The following is a 20,469-nucleotide window of genomic DNA, read 5'->3' as shown; positions in this document are numbered from 1 at the left end:
ATTACTTCTCCAACAAATTTACTACCATACATGTTTTGTATCGTTCTTTGTCTCTTGATGTTGTGTACTCTTGTAACTTTTTTCAAATTAATATATAATCAGTAGAGGCTCGCCTCCTATTGCTTAAAAGAACAAATTTGCTACAATACTTGCGTCGAAAGACAACAATGCAGTATTGCACTCTCATTTACCATCATTGAGATGTGGGCCCATAGAGAAGAGGGTCATATATTAGCGACTTTCAATGCTACAACAATACTACATAGGATATTATTCGTGGAGCCACACTAATTATTGAAAACTTTTTTCAAAAAATTTACCAATAAAAGTTTTCAAGACAACATCTTCACATAAGTTTTAAGGGAAAAAACTTCAAAAATAACTTTTTGAAGAAGCTTGTCTAAATAAGTTCGCCTAAGAAACATGTACGACTAGGTTTTATACGTAAGGTGTTAAAAAAACTTTTTTGCTTGGATCCCGCATATATTAAAAAGGAAGGTCAGTAGGGATAGTAGGCATGCCATCCAAGAGCTTCGAGCACACCTGCTAACACATAGATTATTATATCCCTATAGATGGGTGGGCGGCCAAAAAGCCGAAAGAACTTTCTAGCTACGGACATCGTACCGAACACGTTATATTTCATTTTCTAGTGTCTTCAAAAGGCACAGACATTCTCTTCTCGGCAGTCCTCCCTCATTCGCACGTCTCCCTCACCCTTGTACTTGCTCCTTCACCGAGTTTGCATGACTACATGATCCATCAAGCTCAACGTCATCCTGCGCTTAAATTAAAGAGGAACTCACCGAGCCCCATGATCTGTAGGCTCTCACACCAAAATTGGCCGATGATATCCTGCCGGGCTGCTGCCTTTACAAGCGAAGGTGGGCAGGTTTTTTTCCCTAACCTTAATTAGTTTTCTAATTGACATTTCTAGTGTTGAAATTTTGCATTGAAACTTGAAAATCCAAAATTTGTGTAAAAACATACCTTCACGTGCAATTTTTTTTCTCCTAAATTGAAGGGAGGGGAGGGATGAGCAAGGAGGAAATGGAGGGATTGAATTGGCCCACCAGCTAATTAACTAGTACAAAGTCATGGAACAAAATCCTCCTAAGAAACTCTAGCCGGCTTGGGTGGAATATTGAGTACAAGGATATATTGCCCGAAACTGTACTTTTGCCCATGAGCACATATATGTATTGTCGTTTTTGCCTCTATTCTTAACAGTGATAGACAATTGTGTCCCTTTTCTTTAAACTCGTAGACAAGGATTTTTGTGATAAAAGATAGCATCTACATAGGATTTTTGTGCAGATAAGGATTTTTGCGATAAAAGATATGATGGTCATACATATAAAAAGACTATCCTCTATAAATAATGTGCATCTGTTCTTGAAAAATGCACCATTTGTGATATGAGCATCATGTCTCTTAAGTATACTTGCAAAGATGCAATCCACATGGATTTCCTTTTAAGATGAAGGCATATAATCTTTTTATCTCGACCTTTGAATAAAACATGCGCATAAAAATCCACAAGATGCATGTTGGCTATCCACCCATCAGTGCTTACCTCCTACTTCCTAGCTGTCAAGCATGTGTATACACATCACTATAAAACCAGGCGCGACTGTGTCAGACTGGTCGATCGTCTGTTTAAGGCCGGTTCGCAAGATGCTGGTTATGCACATACCTCCTTTGTTGCTTGCATTCGCCTTGCTTTTTGGGTTCTTCAGTTTGGCTCCTACGGGTACGTGACCAAATTACCTTTGATGCAGAACCCTATTAGAAAGGTAGGGATAAATTCATGATTCAAATACAGTGGCATGGAATGATGGAAGAACGCAGTGAACAAATCAAAGAGAGTGACAGATGAAAGCAGGAATTTTTGTTCTTTATTTTATATCTCGACTCGATTGCATACAGTTTTAGCCATCCACGAGGGAGGGGTTTGATGGTTTTTTTGGGCTATAGGACATCCACATGTATAAACAGAGATTTCATATAACGTAGTACATAATAGAAGAATCATAAATGTCTTAGCTAATAGCTATACAAGTCAATCCATGGGATGTTGCATATCCTTCTATCAGCAATGGCCTCATGTCAATTGTGGTTACTGATCAGCACGTACGCGGCGCAGGTGTGCAGTCCATCGGCGTCTGCTATGGCATGGTCGGCGACGGCGGGAGGTCGTGCAGCTGTACAAGTCCCTCGGCATCAACAACATGCGCATCTACGCCCCCGACGCCCACGCCCTCCACGCCCTACGCGAGTCGGGCATCGAGCTCATCCTCGGCGTCGCCAACGAGGACCTCGCCGGCCTCGCCGCCAGCGAGCCCACAGCCGCGTCGTGGGTCCAGGCCAACGTCAAGCCCTACTACCCCGCCGTGAACATCAGGTATATCGCCATCGGAAACAAGGTCGGCGGCGAGGCTGCGCATAGCATCCTCCCCGCCATGCGGAACCTGGAACGCGCCCTGGCGGCCGCCGGCCTTGCCGCCGTCAAGGTGTCCACGTGCGTGAGGCTCGACGTGATCACCAACTCGTTCCCTCCCTCCGCCGGTGTGTTCGCGCAGCCCTACATGGCGGACATCGCGAGGTTCCTGGCGACCACCGGCGCGCCGCTGCTCGCCAACGTGTTCCCCTACTTCGCCTACAAGGACGACCCGCGGGCCATCAGCCTCGAGTACGCGACGTTCCGGCCGGGCACGACGGTGTCAGACCGCGGCAACGGGCTGAGTTACACGAACCTGTTCGACGCCATGGTGGACGCCATGTACGCCGCGCTGGAGAAGGCCGGCGCTGCGGGCGTCAGGGTCGTGGTGGCGGAGACCGGGTGGCCGTCCGCTGCCGGGTTCGCGGCGAGCGTGGACAACGCGCGGGCGTACAACCAGGGCGTGATCGACCATGTCGGGAATGGCACGCCCAGGAAGCCCGGGGCGGCGTTGGAGACGTTGGTGTTCGCCATGTTCAACGAGAACCAGAAGCCGGGGGAGCCGACGGAGAAGAACTTTGGCCTCTTCTATCCAAAGAAATCTCCTGTTTATCCCATCGCTTTCCGATGAGAAATGTCTATCATGTAGAGGCGGATTACGTTGGCGTGTCCCCGCGCGCAGGGTGCAAGATGATGCACAAATAGTTCATCGAATATATTGCCATGATTCGCATGGACTTTCAGAGATGCAGACAATCCTGCACATCTCCATTCCATACTGGTGATGTAAAACTCATCCATCTGAACATTTGGTTATAAGCTGAGTTTGTTGACATCAATGGTTCTCTTAACTATAAGCTGATCAGATGTTCGTGCCTTTTGGGATCACCCCAATGGTGATCACGGTGTTTGTTCAATGTGTCAAGAGCCGGCAAGCATCCCCATCCCTTGAGATCTTCATTGGGAACGCGCATCCTCGCGCGCCGCTCATGCGGAACGCGCAGTTGGCGGCCAGCATTGAGCGATCGGCGCCTGCGTCGAGCGGCGGCATGGCGCACAGGAGCTAGCCGCGAGATCCACGGCATGGCCGAGAAGACGACAAGCTCTGCCTCCTCGGGCGGAGGCAGCATGCTCGCCGTGAAGGAGACGACAGCAGCAGCGCCATCAATCCATCATCGTGGTCAAGTGCACCGTGCAGGAGGCGCGTGTGCTCGTGGAACGTGGCCGAGTGGGTGCGGAAGCAGGCGTACTCGAAGAGGTACACCGGCCGGGGGCGGCGCACGAGGTACAGGGTCGCCAGCGCCAAGAACAGGTGCACGGGGCGGGCTCCGGCCTCTAGGACTCGAGTTTGTGTCCCTTTAATTTCTGTCTGCCGTCGCCGAGACCGACCGGCCGGAGCCCAGTCTGCTGCCTGCTCTCGCTCCGGCGCCAGATGCCCTCAGTCCACGGCTCCAGGCAGCCCACGCCAACAACGCAAGCCACCTCACCATCCTCTATGTAGATAGTCCGTCTCCGTCTCAGGGTACCGAGCTCCCGAGGCGGCGGCGCCGCCGCGCCGGCAACATCTCCGGAGAAGAGCTAGGATCATGAGTGACGCACGCGGGGATCTAGAGGGACGGCTAGGAGTAGGCGATTGAATCTCGACCGAGACTCGCACGCGACGCACGGTGGCAGGGGGCTAGCAGAGGTGGCCGACGGCGGCGGCGCGGGCTCGTGAGTCGCTCCGGCGAAGTCCCAGAATATTTGCGAACGCACCCCTGGTTTGGATCGCGGTTAATTATCGCGATCCCTTTTGTAAAATATTGGATTAAATATTTTCAAAATGCCCCCTGATATGGATCGCGATCCGATTTAGGGATCTTTTTATAAAATACGGATTTTATATTTGTATAATGACCCCTGAGTTCGATCGTTATTATTAATCGCGATCCGATTCGGGGTTTATTTGAAAATTTCCGGATCGAACATTTTTCAAAGGGACCCCTGATTCGGGCGACTCGACGCCCGCCGCCGGTTCATCGGCGTCCGCTGCCGCCGCCGTCCTCCTCACGTTCACGTTCTGCACTCGACATTATCCTCCTCTCCCCATCGTTCCAGTACAAACATTCGTCGGCCGTCGCCGACGGTGGCTAATTCGCCGGAGAGCGCATCTCCGGAGCCCCCCCTTCGCCGTGGCTTGTGCCTGCGACCGGCGGGTACTCCGACCTGGCGTCTCAGCTAGGGGGGCTGCTCTTTCCCTAACTGCGGCGGCGGCGGCTGGTTCCTCCTGAGCCTGCAACAACAAACTCGACTCCGGCTAGGTGGCTGCACTACTGCACGACAGATCAGCAGCACCAGAGGCGGCAACAATGTCTGAGGCAACACCTGCAAGCACAGATCCAAATCAGGATGAGCCAGCCGGCCAAGGCAAGTGCTACAAGCCTACAATCTCCCTTCTATTGATTCAATGATTTGGTCTTTTTTCATTTCAATTTTAGATTTTCAGTAATAGAGTTCAGTTCATGTGTCAATGACTCATTGTGTAGTGTCTAGTGTGTACTGACTGTGAAAGTGTGAAGTGAAATGTGAATTTGTGATAGAGATAGACTGATAGTATGAAAGTCTGAATGTTTTAGCAATATGCCAACATGTGATTCAGACATTCAGTCTAGTGATAGCAAATTAGATAGATAGTACTATTGCAGATTAGTAGTGAATCAGTGATGTGCACCTGTGTTGCAGACTTGTAGTGTTGCTATTTTGCTAATGCTATATGGCTGCCTATGTCTCATACAGTCAATCTTTAATTGTCTCATTTTCTGATATTAAACAGAAGCACTGAAAGTCTGAAACAGTGTATGAGTATGAGTTGAGTGATCTACTAGAGTGGTGATGTGCACCTGTGTTAATACTTGCTAACTTGCTTGGCAGCTTGTTATGTCTCAATTTTTTATTTTGATTATTGTGACTGTGACATTAACATTATGTACACTAATTTGTAGATATTGGCTTGTCAAGTTCAGCCTCTACAGCACAAACAGGTTCTGCATGTGTTGATTCAGCGGACCCAGCTTGGAAGCATTGTACACTGCCAGATCCAAAAAAGAAACATTCACTGAAGTGCAACTATTGTGATAAGATTTGCAGCGGTGGGATTACTTGTATCAAGTATCACCTTGGAAAAGTGCCAAAGTCCAATGTGCTTAAATGCGAAAAAGTTCCGTCTGATGTTAAGGAACAGATGATTAAGTTTGTTGACAAAGAGTACTGATGCCAAGAAAAAGAAGGCTAAGGAGGTGGAGGCAGATAGAGTGGACTTGAGTCATTCAGAGGGAGAAGAAGAAAGTGATGGTGGCCGCAATATTGTTGTTGTGCTAAAGTCAGGGAGAAGTTGTTCTAGTGGCCCTATAGACAAGTTCTGCAAACTAACACCAGAAGACGTTGTAAAAGCAAGGAAGGGCAAGGGGTTTGCTGAGAAGGTTCAATCCAAGGTATCAACTGAGAAAAGAGAAGAAAAGAGGGATAGAGCATGTGAGTGTATCTGCCGATTTTTCTATGAAGCAGGCATTCCACAAAGCATACTGCTTCCTAGCTTTGACCTTATGCTTGAGGCCATTGGTGACTTTGGTAGAAACTTGAATGGGTGGGAAATTCCTGCAGAAAAGGAAGAAGAGGGTGCTGGATGGATTCAAGGGACACAAGGACTCTTGGGAGCTCAATGGTTACACTATCTGACTGTCATGACAGATGCTTGGACGGACAAGAGAAGCAGGGGGTCATGAATTTGGTTGTTCACAGTGCATATGGTATCTGTTTTCTTGATTCTGTTTACTGCTCAGCTGTAAGGAAAGATGGGAAGTACATCTTTGAATTGGTTGACAATTGTATAGAAGATATTGGGGAGATAAATGTAGTTCAAGTGGTGATAGACAATGCAAGAGTGAATGAAACAGCAGCTACTTTATTGAAAGCAAAAAGGCCCTCCATATTTTGGAATGGTTGTGCAGCTCATTGCATTGATCTCATGCTGGAGGACATTGGAAAGCTCCCATCAATTAATGAAACAATAACACAAGCAAAGACTTTGAATGTGTTTCTTTATGCTCATACAAGGGTGTTGGACCTGATGAGGAAGTTCATCGGTAAAGACTTGGTTAGGAGTGGCATTACTAGATTTGCTACTGCATATTTGAACTTGAAGAGCTTGCAGGACAACAAGAAACAATTGATCGGCCACTAAGTTCCCTCATAGGTGCCTTCTGTTTATAGCCATGTATCTTGGCTGTTTTGTGGCCACATTCCACTGAATTTAGTAGTGATAATTTTTTTTCAAACTACACAGGAGAGCTTCGTGTCATTTCATTAAGAAGGAAAAGCACAGAGGGACCGGTTAGAGCCGGACCCAAGTACAGGACTCACACCACACACACATAACAAAAGCTCACAGGCTTGCCACAGGGAGCTTATCACCAAAACGACCTAGCTAAACACCACAGCCTAAACAGCTCTGGAAAGCGACCAAGCAAGGAGCTTTTGAAGTTTAGAAGCTCCTGCCATCCCCCACAGACTACATTCATCAGCTACAGACCGGAGCAAAACTGGAATGCTAGGCCTTGCTTGATCAAACACACGAGAGTTTCTATGTTTCCAGATTTTCCTAGCCACCAAGATGATTAGGGAATTCAACCCCTTACTCAAATTCTTAGGAACAAGTCTAAGAGCTTTCTTCCACCAACTGGAAAATCTGGAATCTGAAGTTGTGGGCACTAGATTTAGTGCTGATATGACTGAATGTGTTACTGCTATGCTCCATTAAATTTGACCATCTGTAGGTACAAACACATGTCCTAGCACTGCTATCTCAAACTTCATGCATGTACTCTGTAGAATGACTTGCTGCCATTTGAAAGTGTTGATTGACAGTTCATGTTAATTTAATTATTAGTATTCATTACCTCAAGAGTTTGTTCTTGTATATATACTTCGTCTTCTTGAGAGATGTTTTCCGTGTTTCAGATGTTCTACAAGTTGGCAAAGACCACAAACAAATGCTCTCTGTTGAAAGGAGTAAGTTGCTGCTATATTTACCTGCTTTCATGTATGTTTTTCAGCCAGCTTCATTTAGCAACCCTGTGCTGGTTACAGACATCTAGTAAACTGAGATTTATATTTTTAATGGGGCCAAAACCTGAAATATGTGAGCATCTAACTTTGCTATTCAGTAGTCAGTTGCGAAAGGAAGAAAACATTCATAGTGAACCAGTGTCTTCCTAATCTGTGAGCATTCTAACTTCGCCGTCAATCTGTTTGTTGTTTGTAAAACTAAATGAGGAAATAAGGTATATTTTTATTCTTTTCTCTTTTTAATTGGAAGGTGAAAGGAATATAATTGATGTCACTTTATCTGGTGGCGCGAACAGCATGCCTCTATCAGAATATGAGTCCAGTTCTCTGATAGATGTAGCTAGTTTTGGAATTTGGCAGCTTTCTTTGTGATCTTGCTGATACGAAATATTAGATACATGGATCATCAGATGATGGCAGCCTGAAGCGGTCCAGCGCAGATCGGCCGTCGAGGCCCTTGCCCTTGTAGTAGCCCAAGAACTCCGCCATCGTGACGCTCCTGTACCGCGGCGGCTTGAGTGTGGTGATGGGCCCGTACGCCCTGGTGGACGCGGCGGCGCCGGTCGTCCTGAAGAAGCAGGCCGCCGAGACCCGCGCGGCGGCGGCCGGACTCGTGGCCACCACCCGGTGCTCCACGCTCTTGAACCTGTCGTTGGACACGAGCTGGAGCAGGTCGCCGATGTTGACGACGAGCGCGCCGGGCACGGGGGGCACGTCCACCCAGCGCCCCCCGACGAGCACCTGCAGGCCGCCCACGCCGTCCTGCAGCAGCACCGTCAGGAAGCTGGGGTCCGAGTGCTTGGCGGTGCCCAGCGTGAGGTGCGGCTCCGGGCACGGCGGGTAGTAGTGGCAACCCACCGCCACGCCGCCCCCGTCCAGGCAGCCGGCGTCGTGCTCCAGGTACCTCGCGTGGAGGCCCAGGGCCTCCGACAGCAGCTCCAGGAGGCGGGCGCCCAGCCCCCGCGCCTCCCTCGCGTACTCCGGCACGGCGCCCCTGCACGCTGGCGGGATCTCCTCCTCCGGCGCGGGCAACTCCAGGAAGAGCGTGTCGCGCCAGCTGGCCGCGGGCGCATGGAAGAGGTCGAAGTTGCTCTGGTACCTGACGCGCCTCGCCGGGTCCCTGCTGTAGTAGGGCCGCTTCGCCTCCGCGGGCTCCTCGTTGAACCGCTTCACCGACGCCAGCGTCTCGGCCAGGAGCTCCGCGGGCACGCCGTGGTTGACCACCTGGAAGAAGCCGAGGGTCTCGGCGGCCGCCCTCACCTGGGCCACCAGGCCGGCCCTGTCGTTCGCTGCCGCAGCGAGGTCCACCACCGGGATTGCAGAGGCAGGGGCGGCGTGGGGGTCGGGCGGGTGGTGGAAGATGGGCGGGACGGGGGCGGCGTGGGGGTCGGGCGGGTGGTGGAAGATGGGCGGGACGGCGGCGACGCCCGCGTCGACGAGGCCCTTGACGCCGGCCTTGGTGTCGTCGAAGGCTTTGAGCTGGCTCAGGCGGTCGGAGCAGGCCATTCTTGTGTCGTTGAAGGCCTTGTGCAGTAGTCGCTCGAGCTAGATGGATTCGCATAGGAGTATATAGAAACAAACAAACAAAAAAAAAGGATCGGAAGAGATTGCTTGATCGATTGGCGACGACGTGTACATGTTTACGTCCATGAACGAGATGAACTGAGACAAAAACAAAGACAAAAACGCCTCTCGGGTGGCCGGCGGCCCGTCGCTCTCCTGGAAAATGGAAGAGGACGACCTGTTCAGAGAGTGGCAGCCGCCATGGGATCCGTAAAATCCGATCCGTCAGGCCGCGCCGCCTCATCGACCTGTATATAGAAGCTTCGTCACCGTCTCAGGTCACCCAATTCCCGAGGCGCCGGCACCGCCGCCGTGCCAGCAGCATCTCCGGAAGAACTTGACCGTGAGCGGCGCGCGGCCGCGCGGAGATTTGGAGGGACGGCTAGGTTAGCGATTCAATCTCGGCGGAGACTCGCACGGGACGCACGACGGCAGGGGCTAGCAGGGGTCGCAGGCGGCGGCGCGAGCTCGTGAGTTGCTCCGGCGAAGTCCCGGGATATTTGCAAAAGCACCCCTGATTTGGTTCGCGATTAATAGTTGCAATCCAAGTAGGGGTACTTTTGTAAAATACCGGATCAGTTATTTGCAAAGCATCCCCTGATTTGGATCGCCATTAATAGGGTTTAATTTTCTGACAATGTGGTTTACTGTCAACCTTTTGTTTGCTGTAAGCTTCACAGGGGTTGTAAGCCACCATTTCGTTGATTTTAAGTTTCAGTCTTGAGATAATCAGATACGCTTGTTTGTTGCTTCAACTCTGAGCATAACTAGCGCCGGGAGCCTGATTTGATTATTGTTAATATGTGATTGACTTGACATAGTTGGCTTCTCTCTAATCAGCTGCAAACCAGCAGCCTTTTTAATTTCTTGGATCTAGCATCCATTTGTGCTTAGGTTTTCAAAAAATAAAGTCAATGCAGTGCAGCTCTAGAACTGACCAGTTAATTGAAACAAGATATTTTATTGCTGCTCATGGCGCCTTTGTTCAGATACGAGATTGGAAATTCAAGTAGTCCTTACTGGCAGTTCATTTGGTGGCGCCATAACCTCCAAACGCACCTACACACATTGGGTTCTGTTCACTTCAGCTTATTCAGCCGCCTTATTAGCCACCAAACAGTGTTTTTCTCTCACAATAAATCAGCCGTTTCGACTTTTCAGCCGGCTTATAAGCTGAAGCGAACAGGCCCATTGTGCCTCAGTTTGGCCCATGCAAATATGGCCTCATGTGAAGATTCAAGAAGAAGCGTGTGAAAATGATCTCTGGTTTCACGGCTCTGACCCGGATGACGATCCAGCTTGCAGCTACTGCTCTGACAAGAGAAGAATCAGCACTCAGCAACAGACAGAAATAACTCCACTAGGGTACAAACCAGGGGTCCAATCCGTTAGCACCCCAGACCTGAACTGAAATTCCACGTATGCATACTCGTCAAGATGAACCGCACGTCTCTGCGAATCCGTGCACATACCACGTATAAGTACATAATACGAGGTGGATAAATAATTCCGTGTACCACAGGGAGAGAGAAGAATTTCCCTGCAATACAGGGTAGAATATGACTCGATGGGCACAGAGCTAGCAGCCTAGCACACAGGACACGCCCTGGCCGTTGGCCAAGTACACTGATGAAAATGGTGGCTGGCCGGCTTCCACTCCACGATCCCTGGACTTTCCAGCGCCGGCCGCCATTTTTCTTCTGTGGAAAGAAAATAGCCGGAGGAGATCGACGACGTGTTCGGCCGGAGATCGAGTGACAGCCGCCATGCGAGCCGTGCAACGACCTGATCGGTGTACCGGAGTGGGAGAAGAATTTCCATGCTGCATGGAGAAGTTCTGGGACGACGCACCGCTCATCATCATGATCACTCAGGTGCACAGGCAGAAGAAACAGATGGTTAGATGGAGGCAGTCAGCTGGTAGCCACAACTGGTGGACTTGTAGCCTCACAGCTCCCCGGGAGGCCGCTATTTCTGTGGAAAATGGACGGAGGATGACGAAGTGCGTTAGGCTGGCCGGAGAGTGACACACCGCCATGCAACGCAACTTGTTCCGGTCACGCGGTTAGGGGGGCTAGACGAAGACGAGTCAAATGAATCCGGCCGGCCGGGCGGCGAAACGGTGCAACGCAGCTCCACCACATGAATGCACCTATGGACGCGGAAAACGTACCGGCCGGGCTGGCAACTGAAACCTGGCTGTATAAAAGGAGCTGGGGGTGCATGGCTTGTTCATAGCATTCATCAGGCCGGAGCAACTCCCTCGTAGAAAGATTTGGGAGTGCCCAGCAGAGGGTTTCAACAATGGCGAGGCAGCAAGTTGCTTCCATGCTTTCAGTTGCTCTGATCGTTGGAGCATTTGCTTCCATTCCTACAAGTACTGATCATGCATTCTTCCTCTTGATCTCTGTGTTCTGCATGGACTAACAATGATATATGCTCACTAGCTAGTTTACATTTTGGCACGTCTTACATTTATTAGTACCCCTCATTCCTTTCGAGTTTAATAATTAGACAAACTAATTAAGCACTCACCATATCCACGCATGTCGCTGTAAGATTTGCGCTGCATCATACTAATAAGTTCATTCCCAACACGTACTATAACTTACTTCCTCCGTCCTAAATTCTTTTCATTTTAACTTTTCTAAATACATCACTTTTGCTGTATATCTAGACATAAGTATGTACTTATATCTATGTGTATCTATAAAAAAGCTAAAACGAATATTAATTTGAGACCGAGGGCATACACAGTGGCATCAACATGCAGCTAACAGTTTGTGTGAATAATCTTATCGTCAACGCCGCAGCCGTGCAATCCATCGGCGTGTGCTACGGCGTCCTGGGCAACAACCTCCCGTCACGGAGCGACGTGGTGCAGCTCTACAGGTCCAGGGGCATCAACGGGATGCGCATCTACTTCCCCGACAGGCAAGCCCTCGACGCCCTGCGCGGCTCCGGCATGGCCCTCATCCTCGACACAGGCAACGACGTCCTCGGCCAGCTCGCATCCAGCCCCTCCAGCGCGGCGTCGTGGGTCCAGAGCAACGTGCGGCCCTACTACCCGGCCGTGAACATCAAGTACATCGCCGTCGGGAACGAGGTCGCGGGCAGCGCCACGCAGAGCATCCTCCCGGCGATGCGCAACCTGAACGCCGCCCTCGCCGCCGCGGGGCTCGGGAGCATCAAGGTGTCCACGTCGGTGCAGTCCAACGTCATCGCCAACTCCTTCCCGCCGTCCAGCGGCGTGTTCGCGCAGGGCTACATGGTGGAGATCGCCCGGTACCTGGCGAGCACCGGCGCGCCGCTGCTGGCCAACGTGTACCCCTACTTCGCCTACCGGGGCAACCCGCGGGACATCAGCCTCGGCTACGCGACGTTCCAGCCGGGCACGACGGTGAGGGACGGCGGCAACGGGCTGACCTACACGAACCTGTTCGACGCCATGGTGGACGCCACCGTCGCGGCGCTGGAGAAGGCTGGGGCGCCCAACGTGAGGATCGTCATCTCCGAGAGCGGGTGGCCGTCGGCCGGCGGGTTCGGGGCGAGCGTGGAGAACGCGCGGAACTACAACCAGGGGCTGATCGACCACGTCGGGCGCGGCACGCCCAAGAGGTCCGGCGCGCTGGATACCTTCATCTTCGCCATGTTCAACGAGAACCAGAAGAGCGGGGATCCCACGGAGAGGAACTTCGGGCTCTTCTACCCCAACAAGCAGCCCGTGTACTCGATCCGGTTCCAGTAAGAAGTAGCATGTCGGATCGATCGATACCAATAAACCCATGCTATGCTATGCTACGCATGAAGATGATGATGGGAGATGCATGCATCTTCTAAATAATGATATGATTAAGCAGTGGTAATAAAAGTGCAACGTGCACGTATGGCGTATGAATAAAGGACAAGATTGTTGCAATTTTTCCTAGGCTCATGTGTTAATGTTTGGACTGAACCGGCCCAAGAAGAATGTGCCATCGGGCTTCACTTTCTGCTGACATCTCACCTGCTTTCTTCCACTAGGCCACTATCAACAACGACGGTTGGAAGCTTAGTGGTGGATAAACCAGCAGGAATTCGTTTTGACGTCTCTCTCTGCGACCATAAACCACACGCCGAATTGCCGGTCGCTCGGCTGATCGGCCCGACGTCAAGCTCCACCACCGGTCGCTTCACCATAAACCGCCCACTAATTGCGTGCAGTGGCAGCCGCCAAGCAAGCAAAGGAAAGCGCACAACATCCAACCCAACACGAGTCCAACAATATATCCACTGGTTAACTCCTCAACAAAAAATTCAGATTGAATTTCTTAAAAAACAAAAATTTTGATTGATTTCCGCAAATAACTATTTTAATTGGTCTAACATACACCGAAACTAGCTAAGATTTCTTTTTATTTTTGTTTCATCATGCACGAGTTAATTTATAAGCTCAAATTTTGTGAGACGGCTTGCAGGAGATATACTAGGTTACATGTGAAAAATACATTAAAATTGTGATTGTTTTTTATACAAAATTGCGAAACAGGTCGATTGCTCGACTCATCTGCAGCATGTACTAGGAGTCTAGGACGACCATTTTGTTTCCTTTTGCGAGTAACTAGTACGAGATTTTATGTAATCATTGCTTCTGCCTTCAAATTCCAGGTTTCAACTTTACGCATCATCATAGCTAAGAGGGACGACGGTAGAAAAAGACGACAATCCATAATTCGTTATAAAATTTATTATCCACCAGTCATCATGATAGCGAGTAACAGAAACGGACCGGCCCATCAGTCCAGTGAAAAGGTAAACGTAACAAGGAGAAAGAAAATTAAAGGGAAAGATTACCTATCATGGCAATAGAGACTGATTACCAAGGAAATGTCACGTTACAAAACGATGACGAGCGCTGGAGTGGGCCTAATGTAAAGCGAATTCCGGCCAGCAAGTTAGGCTTTAATTTGCTCATAAACAGAATCATCAGCCCCCAAAGTATGCTAGCATGCATATTCCCTAGTAATTTCCAAAACAAAATGGCACATAGAGCATTCGGTGGGCCCTGTTTGGGAAGGGGGTTTTAAAGTTTAACACCCTACTTTTAACACTTTTTAACACTTTCCTATCCAAACACTTGTGTTAAAGTGGGATGTTAAAGTTTAACACCCCATTTTTCATAAACACATGGAGGGGATGTTAAAACTTGCTAAAGGTGTTAAAAGTGGTCCCCTAGTCTACTTTTTCCCAGGTTACCCCCTCTCTGTCCTCTCCTCTCTCTCCTCCCCACCACCAACGCCGGCCTCCTCCTGCTCATCCTCTCCACCTGGCCGGATGCGCCGCGCCGCCCCTCCTCCTGGCCGGATCCGCCACGCCGCCCTCCCCCCTCCTCCACCGTGCCGCCCTCCCCCCTCCTCCGCCGCGCCGCCACGGATGCGACCAGATCCGCCGCGTCCTCCCCCCTCCTCCCCGGATCCGCCCGGCCTTGCCAACGCCGACCACGCCGCCTCCGCCCGGCACCACCGGCCTCCTCCTCCCTCCTCTTGGCGCCAACTCCATCCTCATCCACCTCCTCCTCGTCCCCCTTCCCCGTCGCCTCCCCGTCGCCGCTGGCGGCATAGGCGGGGCCTCATCCCTAATACTATTGCCTTCGCCGGTGGTTACGGGCGTACGGCAAAGCATTCAGTACGTTGCACAGTTGCAGGCCAAATAAAAGGGCCATTTGCATAAACGCCACCAAATTTGCACATTGTCCGACGCACGTCGTAGGCCCGAAAATAATCGTACCAAACATATTTGCAGTTAGCTAGGTTCAGACGACCATGCAAAGTGTAAGCTAGCTCTCACTCTCGCTTGACGCTTTCCGAGATTTCTTTCAGCATTTCAGGTTTAACAAAGATTGGTCAAGAGCATAAGTGGAGCGAGCACTAGAGATCATCTCTATTTTTCATCAAAAAGATGCCATCTCTAATACAATTGTGCTGCCTAATTAATTTGACTTGAGAAGGAACGAATTAACAAGCAGCAGCCAAGTGCAGCAAGTGTGAGGTCTCCTGCTCCTACCGGGCAGTGTGACTCCTCATACATGTTGTCTGTTGCCCGCCGAGTCAGTGCAGTGGGTCGTCGTGAAGTTGGCCGAACGCTGACCGGCGCATTCAGAGACCGGCCGCCATGTATTGGTTTGGACCCAACGGCTGCAGAGATCGTATCTATATAAGGGGAGTAGTAGTACTGCAGGAGCCGTTGTTATCGGGCACTACTGCAGCTTGCTATCAGTTAGATAGAGAGGTCTGGCCTGGGTAGTCATCGTCTTGGTAGAGACTAGAGAGGTCGTCAATGGCAACGCAAGGGGCTTCCACATTCTTCTCCGGCTTCGACATGGCGCTGCTTCTTGGAGTCTTGGCTTCTATCCTTGCAAGTAACTCTCGCTGCTTCCTTGTTGGCTTCAGGAAATTAAACCCCCTGCTTGGCTGCTTTTCTCTCACTCTTGCGTCTGCTACATGATGAACTTGTAGTGACATATGCATGGTTAATCCTTAATCGTCCGTAGATAGTACTAAACAACTAATCATGTTCCTAGTCCGAATGAGTGCCGCCTGATGAGAACGAGAAAGAGTGGTATAGCATTAGAGCCATGCTGCTGATGCAGGAATACAAGCAAGTCATCAAGTTTTTTCTCCCTCTGCTGCAATAAAATTCCTCCGTACGTGCAAGCAAAGCGTTCCTTCTCTCTTTGATTGGTTGCTCGGTTCATCAAGCTAACATTCCGTTAGGACCGCAATCTAGTCAACCGGGTCCCGTGATGATGCTTGACTGTATACCAGCTTCTGTGGGTACGAGAGTACGTTTACATGCCATTTGGCTGCTGAATTGAAATGCTGCACCAACAACCGATTTTTCAGGCATCGCCTGCTTGCACGGCCAGGTTAGTTCGGGTCGAGTAGGTTGATCATCATGAGGAGAATTTTGTTTAGATTGCGTTCATCATTCATGTTAATACTGCATTCGGTTTATTTGCACTGATCCATGTTGCTTGCAAGGCACTCGAGCTTGGCCGGCTCGGAGAGCAAGTGATGCTAGCAGCCAGCAGCTACGCTGCTTTCTGTCGGAATGGACATCATCTTTTTGTTCCCTTTTGGAATTTGGAGGCGAGATGGACGTGGCAAAGAGGACTTATTAACTAACGGTCATGTTGCAGACGTTGCAGCAGAAGCTCCCTAATCCATTGGTTTTTTTTTTTTTGGGGGGGGGGGGGGGGGGGGGGGTACAAAGTCGCTGGTCTTACCTGCTGATTAATTAGTACTTTTGACAGTTGATTTAACGGCCAAAAACTACCTCCTCCACTACACGGCATGTAGTTGACTGGTTGACCTATATATAGTTAGCTACTCGGAAGTCATTTGAAGAATGTAAAACATCATCATCAGTAACAAATTAGAGAATAATCAACATAAGTTAGCAGCATGTACCATCAAAAAGCACTACATAAAGAAAACAGGCTGCGATCGAGTTTGGAATCTGCCGGAATTTTCAGTTACTTGTCCTTTTCTCCTCTATCACAAAGTAAAGGTCAGAAAAGGATGTTTGAACCGCCCTTTTCTCCACTGAGCGTCTTGTGCACTCCATAGCTGCAACTGAGAAGTAGAGACAGTACCATTCGTACGAGGTACATGCATCCCCAAGTTCATACGAGATGCTACCTTCTTGGCTACAAGAAACATCAGACCAATCAAATCGACACATCCTTCCACGCATATACAAGCCCAAGTACTAGAGATCGACTAGTTCTTTCAGTTTTTCACTCATCTTCTTGATTGATGTGTTTCACCTTTAGTAATTCACGCATTGATCCTTCCACGCATATGCTCAAGTACTACATAGCTTCTGATGGATATAAAATCGGAGTGGCTGCTGATTATTTCTACTTACCCTGCACTAAACCACAATCTTGGATGGTTAATCTTGTGTTGATCCATTACTGATCAGCAACAGACATCGATTTTTTTTAGCTTGCTTGTGCTGACTCGTCTGTATCAATCAATATAATGGCGGGGACCAATGCAGGGGCAGCGTCCGTTGGCGTGTGCTACGGCACGAGCGGCGACAACCTGCCGCCGGCGAGCACCGTGGTGGGCATGCTCCGCGAGAACGGCTTCACCGTGGTGCGCCTCTACTGGCCGGACCCCGCCGCCCTCGCCGCGCTCGCCGGCACCGGCATCAAGGTCGTCGTTGGCGCGCCGAACGACGTCCTCCCCTCCCTGGCGTCCAGCGAGTCCGCGGCGGCGGCCTGGGTCCGCCAGAACATCCAGGCCCACCCGCTGGTCACCTTCCGGTACGTCGTGGTCGGGAACGAGGTCCCCGCCGGCGAGACGGAGCACCTGGTGCCCGCCATGGAGAACGTCCACGCCGCGCTCGCCGCGGTGGGGCTGGGCCACGTGAAGGTGACGACGGCCATCTCGCAGGGCACCATCGCCGTCCACCTCCCGCCGTCGGCCGGCGCGTTCACGGAGGAGGCGCTCTCCTTCATGGGCTACGTGGTGGCGTTCCTGGAGCGGACCCGCGCGCCGCTGCTGGCCAACCTGTACCCCTACTTCGTCTACACGCTGGGCCTCGGGCACATGGACATGAGCTTCGCGCTCTTCACGTCGCCGGGGACGGTGGTGCAGGACGGCGAGTACGGGTACCAGAATCTGCTCGAGGCGTCGGTGGACGCGCTGTACACGGCGGTGGGGAAGCTCGGGGGCTCCAGGGTGCGGGTCGTGGTGTCGGAGACCGGGTGGCCGACGGCGGGCGGCGCGGCGGCGTCGGTGGAGAACGCCATGACGTACAACCAGAACCTGGTGAGGCACGTGTGGAAGGGCACGCCGCGGCGGCCGAGGAGGAGGGTGGAGGCATACGTGTTCGCCTTGTTCAACGAGAACCTCAAGGAAGAAGGCGTGGAGCAGAACTGGGGGCTCTTCTATCCAAACATGGAGAGGGTCTACCCGATCACCTTCGGCGCCTGACATCTGTCGATGGATTGGATACGTATATTGCGGGTATTGGTGTCTGTGTGTACCGTATTTGTACAGAAATTGTTTGCGACCGCTGAGTGTGTGTTTGCTCAGGCGCGTACGCTGATAGGGATCCATGTGTATAGGTATACCGTGTACGTCTACCGTCTACGTAATGCATGCGTGGTGTGATGAGATTTGTTGGAGATGTAACACGATTGCTGGTAAAGCTCAAAGTTGGATTTCACTATACGTGTTTACATGCTTGATCATATTCTTTCTCCATTTAAAACTACAAGGACGACGTACTGTTTTTCTTAAACGAACTAAGCAGGTTGCCGATTATATTAAAATAAGATGAAGTTCGTACTGGACAATACAACAAAAAAAACAACATTGACAGTTGGATTATTGGGACATCAACATGGGAGGAACAACATCATTCTAACGTACTATTCGTTAGAATGTGATTGCTGTGACTGACAATGGGTCACGTATGGAGTTTTATTTTGTTGTTTATTTTCCTTTAATTTCCTAATTTGGACCGGTCTACTGCAGATATTGGCTTTGAGATTTATAAAAAGAATAAGATTTGGACAATGTGACACCGTTGTTGGGGAAACTAAGTTGGATTTCACTGTGCTCGATTGCAGTTTATACACTTGACCGCTCTCCCTCCTACTGAAACTGCAAATCACATGTTCCTAACAAGCCATCAAAAAAATTCTAAAATAATTAACAAGGTTATAAAAAATGACCTTAATTGCCTCAATTTATTAGTCATATTTGACGCTAATTAACTGCCTAACTGCCATAGGTACGTGCACAACTTTGGCTAATAATGATAAGAATTATTATGGGATAAATTTTGAATCACAAAATAACTTGTGCGTTGGGATGGAGGGAGTAATTTATAAAAGGAAAAATAGAAAGGGACTTGTCCAGGGTAGAAGCATAGATGGTCCCATTCACGCTCCTAGCTATCCCGAGTCTCAGTCCCCTTTCCGGTGGCAAAAGATAGGGTTGTTAAAGGTGCTGCTAAGTAGATAAACCTGATAATTTGATAAATAAATTACTGCTGCTGCTGCTGCAGCTGCTATGTGCCAAACGTATTGGAGGCTTAGAGCCTCATAGGAAATGACATGATGAGGAAAACTTTTCATGATGAGCACTCATATTTCTGGTGAGCAAATGGCAGCTGAACATGTACGCACGGCTTTAACTGCTCGGTTAAGAAAATGGTGCGGCGCGCGGGGTAGGAGATTCGTGGGACAACTGGAAGCATATTCTTGCGCGGTGGAGCACGGAGTCTCGTTGCTGCGTCTTGGCCTGCTTTTGTAAAATAGTCGTGATCCAAATTAAGGTGCTTTTGTAAAATATTGGATTAAATATTTTCAGAATGACCCGGATCGTGATTATCGGTTTAGGATCTTTTTATAAAATACGGATTATATATTTACATAATGTTCCTAATTTGGATCGTTATTATTAATCGTGATCCGATTTAGGGGGTGTATTTGAAAATTTTCGGATCAAACATTTTTTAAAGGGACCCTGATTCGGGCGGCTCGACGCCTGCCGCCGGTTCATCGGCGTCCGTTGCCGCCGCCGTCCTCTTCACGTTCATGTTCTGCACTCGACATTATCCTCCTCTCCCTATCGTTCCAGTACAAACATTCGTTGGCCGTCGCCGACGGTGGCTAATTCATCGGAGAGCGCATCTCCGGAGCCCATCTTGCCGTGGCTTGTGCCTGCGACCGGCGGGTACCCCAACCTAGCGTCTTAGCTAGGGGGGCTGCTATTTTCCTAACTGCGGCGGCGGCTAGTTCCTCCAGAGCCTGCAACAACAATCTCGACTCCGGCTAGGCGACGGCAACAATGTTTGAGGCAACACCTGCAAGCGCAGGTCCAAATCAGGATGAGCCAGCCGGTCAAGGCAAGTGCTACAAGCTTACAATCTCCCTTCTATTGATTCAATGATTTGGTCTTTTTTTCATTTCAATTTTAGATTTTCAGTATAGAGTTCAGTTCATGTGTCAATGACTCGTTGTGTAGTGTCTAGTGTGTACTGACTGTGAAAGTGTGAAGTGAAATGTGAATTTGTGATTAGAGATAGACTGATAGTATGAAAGTCTGAATGTTTTAGCAATATGCCAACATGTGATTCAGACATTCAGTCTCGTGATAGCAAATTAGCAAGATAGTACTGTTGCAGATCAGTAGTGAATCAGTGATGTGCACCTGTGTTGCGGACTTGTACTGTTGCTATTTTGCTAATGCATATGTCTCATACAGTCAATCTTTAAGGGCCCCTTTGGACACCCGGCCTTTTCCTCGGGTTGGAGGCCCACGCGACAATCCGGCCACGGGCCAATCAACCCTGCCCTTTTG

General features: G+C 49.9%; 3 protein-coding genes and 1 pseudogene across 3 annotated transcripts; 3 read left to right on the top strand and 1 right to left on the bottom strand.

Annotated features, from left to right (window-relative positions):
- Positions 1-1,663: 1,663 nt before the first annotated feature.
- Positions 1,664-3,115, top strand: LOC101759901 (annotated as a pseudogene).
- Positions 3,116-7,746: 4,631 nt separating this feature from the next.
- LOC101760321 (DIBOA-glucoside dioxygenase BX6) lies at positions 7,747-9,797 on the bottom strand. Its single transcript, XM_004971175.4, has one exon. The coding sequence runs from the start codon at positions 9,047-9,049 to the stop codon at positions 7,934-7,936; it is 1,116 nt and encodes a 371-aa protein (XP_004971232.1). The 5' UTR covers positions 9,050-9,797; the 3' UTR covers positions 7,747-7,933.
- Positions 9,798-11,325: 1,528 nt separating this feature from the next.
- LOC101760725 (glucan endo-1,3-beta-glucosidase GII) lies at positions 11,326-13,028 on the top strand. The gene is made up of 2 exons (XM_004971176.4): positions 11,326-11,483; positions 11,920-13,028. Exons 1-2 carry the CDS (start codon positions 11,411-11,413, stop codon positions 12,852-12,854), a joined length of 1,008 nt encoding a protein of 335 aa, XP_004971233.1. The 5' UTR covers positions 11,326-11,410; the 3' UTR covers positions 12,855-13,028.
- A 2,315-nt stretch (positions 13,029-15,343) lies between these two features.
- Positions 15,344-18,328, top strand: LOC101761126 (lichenase-2). The gene is made up of 2 exons (XM_004971177.2): positions 15,344-15,503; positions 17,150-18,328. The coding sequence occupies exons 1-2, from the start codon at positions 15,422-15,424 to the stop codon at positions 18,088-18,090; spliced, it is 1,023 nt and encodes a 340-aa protein (XP_004971234.1). The 5' UTR covers positions 15,344-15,421; the 3' UTR covers positions 18,091-18,328.
- The last annotated feature ends 2,141 nt before the right edge of the window (positions 18,329-20,469 follow it).

This window comes from Setaria italica, chromosome V (genome assembly GCF_000263155.2).
Source record: "Setaria italica strain Yugu1 chromosome V, Setaria_italica_v2.0, whole genome shotgun sequence".
Taxonomy (NCBI): Eukaryota; Viridiplantae; Streptophyta; class Magnoliopsida; order Poales; family Poaceae; genus Setaria; species Setaria italica.
Note: the sequence above shows the minus strand (reverse complement) of the source record. Positions and strands in the feature narration are given on the sequence as shown.

Coding starts and splice junctions, on each gene's coding strand:
- LOC101760321 (XM_004971175.4), bottom strand. CDS start 9,049: ATGGCCTGCTCCGACCGCCTGAGCCAGCTCAAAGCCTTCGACGACACC.
- LOC101760725 (XM_004971176.4), top strand. CDS start 11,411: ATGGCGAGGCAGCAAGTTGCTTCCATGCTTTCAGTTGCTCTGATCGTT. Junction 11,484..11,919: donor ATTTGCTTCCATTCCTACAA/GTACTGATCATG, acceptor TCAACGCCGCAG/CCGTGCAATCCATCGGCGTG.
- LOC101761126 (XM_004971177.2), top strand. CDS start 15,422: ATGGCAACGCAAGGGGCTTCCACATTCTTCTCCGGCTTCGACATGGCG. Junction 15,504..17,149: donor CTTGGCTTCTATCCTTGCAA/GTAACTCTCGCT, acceptor GGACCAATGCAG/GGGCAGCGTCCGTTGGCGTG.